The sequence below is a fragment of the Melanostigma gelatinosum genome (assembly GCF_949748355.1).
Source record: "Melanostigma gelatinosum genome assembly, chromosome: 21".
Taxonomy (NCBI): domain Eukaryota; kingdom Metazoa; phylum Chordata; class Actinopteri; order Perciformes; family Zoarcidae; genus Melanostigma; species Melanostigma gelatinosum.
The window spans coordinates 1,265,952-1,268,953 of NC_136654.1; the positions used below are offsets into that span (position 1 = coordinate 1,265,952).

Consider the following 3,002-nt stretch of genomic DNA (forward strand, 5'->3'; position numbering starts at 1 on the left):
ACGAACAGATGACGACACAAACAATGGAGGAGCAGCTACAGTAGTTTGCTTCCTACAAGTTGTAAAAACAATAGTTATAAATCGGGTCAGGTTCACCGTGTATTTCCTGGTTGTAGCTGTGATGCTGTGTCAGAATGGGAAATCTATTCGGGAAAAAGAAACACAGCCGAGTGACGGAACAAGACAAAGCGGTGTTGGTAAGAGTCGCAGCTAACGTTAGCCTCCACACTGAACCAGTCACGCCAGACTGCGTGTAAGAAATGTGGTCATTTAACTACATCGCGTCATCAGTAATCGTACACAGCCAGTTTATACAAAACAACTTCATCATTTAACATTCTCCACGTTGCTCTTCAATTCGGCATGAATACAACTCAATATATCCTCTTCGATTTATGCATTAATCTCAGATTTTTCCTTCAAATTGCTCGACTGAGAGCCGAAGCAAACAGCATAACTCGTTTATAGAAGTTGAGACTTAAACTACTTTAACAAAGTGGTGCCGATTTGATCCGAAGAGCCCCACCGTGAGTCTGGCGTTACTGTAGTACTCGGTGTGATATCGTGTCGGTGTTTCACCGGATGTGAATGTTTGAATATTCACATTGCAGCTGCTGCAGTCAGACAGTTACAGTGTAACGAAACCGATCAAACAGCAGCTTGTTTGGACCCTGAAGCTGCTGTTTGGACCCTGAAGCTGCTGTTTAGACCCTGAAGCTGCTGTTTGGACCCTGAAGCTGCTGTTTAGACCCTGAAGCTGCTGTTTGGACCCTGAAGCTGCTGTTTGGACCCTGAAGCTGCTGTTTGGACCCTGAAGCTGCTGTTTGGACCCTGAAGCTGCTGTTTGGACCCTGAAGCTGCTGTTTGGACCCTGAAGCTGCTGTTTGGACCCTGAAGCTGCTGTTTGGACCCTGAAGCTGCTGTTTGGACCCTGAAGCTGCTGTTTAGACCCTGGAGCTGCTGTTTGGACCCTGAAGCTGCTGTTGGGACCCTGAAGCTGCTGTTGGGACCCTGAAGCTGCTGTTTGGACCCTGAAGCTGCTGTTTAGACCCTGAATCTGCTGTTTGGACCCTGAAGCTGCTGTTTGGACCCTGAAGCTGCTGTTTGGACCCTGAAGCTGCTGTTTGGACCCTGAAGCTGCTGTTTGGTGTGAGTGAGTCTGTGTGTCAGTGAAAAGGTTTCTCTCTGTTTCACTGCAGCAACTGAAGCAGCAGAGAGACAAGCTGAGGCAGTACCAGAAGAGGATCAACCTGCAGCTGGAGAAGGAGCGACTGTTAGCGAAGCAGCTGCTGAGGAATGGGAAAAAAGAGTGAGTGTTTAAAAACATGAACGTGAAGAGAAAGAGAGGACGCAACCGTGAGAGCTGACAGATCCCTCCAGATGTGTGCTTTCTGACAGATGTTATCCACATAATTTTGTTTTTGTTCATAAATGAAACGTTTTATAAATATTCAGGATCCTCAAATCATACACAAGAAACAATCTGTACATTTGAAACAGATTGAGAATGACTGTAGCAGAAACATAATGAGATGGAAATGAATAAAATCAAAATGTTGAGTCAGTTATTTGTAAATATATATTAGATTTTCTACATGTGTGTCTGAGAGATTGTCTTTCTTCTCAGGAACATTTCATTCTTAATTTATTTTATCGTGTGTAACACAACGATTGGCTCGTTGTTCTTTTCTTCAGACTGATTTTGATTCGACTTTCTTTTGTGTTGAGCAGTAAAGCGCTGCTCCTGCTGAAGAAGAAGCGATACCAGGATCAGCTCCTCGGCAAGACGGAGAACCAGATCTCAAACCTGGAGCGCATGGTGAGCACTCACCGAGCCGCCGGTGAAGCTCACGGCACGACGGTGAAACTTAACACCGAACTCTCGTTCTGCATTCACAGGTTCAGGATCTGGAGTTCGCTCAGATCGAAACGAAAGTCATTCAAGGCCTGAAGGTTGGAAACGAATGTCTGAAGAAAATGCACGAGGTAGGTGACTTCAAATGAACCTCCTGATGCTCTGATCGCTGCTCGTCGCTGCTGACTGATGAGCTCTGGGTGACTTTTTGTTCAGGTGATGTCTGTTGAAGAAGTGGAACGGATTATGGATGAAACCCAAGACGCCATCGAGTATCAAAGAGTACGTCTCCTCTCGTCTCCTCCATCCTTCAGTCTGATCTACAACATGAATGTTTGTTGTTTACTGAGAGCTCGTTGTCTTCACAGCAAATCGACGACATGCTGGCCGGTTCCTTGACTCAAGAGGATGAAGACGCTGTTCTCGCTGAGCTGGAGGCCATAACTCAGGTCGGTGTGATTGTTTACGCTCTGGTGATCATCTTTCTCTCCGTCGCTCACCTGAGGATGTAAAGTAGGAGTTGAAACCGAGGAGCAGCGTCCACGTGTTCCATCACCTGTTGTCTCTGTTCTCAGGGAGACGTTGAGCTTCCAGAGGTTCCTGAAGACGAGCTGCCAGATGTTCCAGAGGTTCCAGAGGCCACGGAGAAGAAACCAGGTTTGTCCTCTCGAACGCACCGATCGTCCTCTTTGTGTCTTGTGATGTGAGCTCAGTGTGCTGCCGGTTAATAAGAAGTGTGTGTGTGTGTGTGTGTGTGTGTATATATATATATATATATATATATATATATAGGGACGGATGTTCAGTTTCAGTGTCTTCTAACGTTACACTCTTTAATCCCCACAATGCATTGCATGACTTTGTTTATTCTCAGAGCGGGATCGGTCCAGGAAGAAGCCGGAGAGAGAGATGCTCGCTGCGTGAAGAACCAGACTTCTCTCCGTCAGCTGACCCGATGGAGCTCCTCCCCCTCATTTACCTTCAACCCCCCCCCCCCCCCCCCCCCAGAGGCCTGTGATGAGGGGACAGCAGCCCCTCCTCTTCCTCCTCTTCCTCCATCACGAATCACTCGGCTGCTGCTCGTCGACACATGAAGGCCCGCTGGAGAAGAGCTGTGAGATCACATGACTGCCTAACTGTTGTTCCT

At 47.3% G+C, this 3,002-nt stretch overlaps 1 protein-coding gene across 1 annotated transcript in view; it reads left to right on the forward strand.

Annotated features, from left to right (window-relative positions):
• chmp6b (charged multivesicular body protein 6b) overlaps window positions 1-3,002 on the forward strand; it is a 3,590-nt gene continuing 588 nt past the window's right edge. The window contains exons 1-8 of the mRNA XM_079292649.1: window positions 1-197; window positions 1,200-1,309; window positions 1,732-1,819; window positions 1,900-1,986; window positions 2,072-2,137; window positions 2,224-2,304; window positions 2,431-2,512; window positions 2,730-3,002. The exon at window positions 2,730-3,002 is cut by the window's right edge and continues 588 nt beyond it. Coding sequence (XP_079148775.1) covers window positions 135-197; window positions 1,200-1,309; window positions 1,732-1,819; window positions 1,900-1,986; window positions 2,072-2,137; window positions 2,224-2,304; window positions 2,431-2,512; window positions 2,730-2,779 — 627 coding nt within the window. The 5' untranslated portion in view covers window positions 1-134 and the 3' untranslated portion in view covers window positions 2,780-3,002. The remainder of the gene's footprint in view (window positions 198-1,199; window positions 1,310-1,731; window positions 1,820-1,899; window positions 1,987-2,071; window positions 2,138-2,223; window positions 2,305-2,430; window positions 2,513-2,729) is intronic.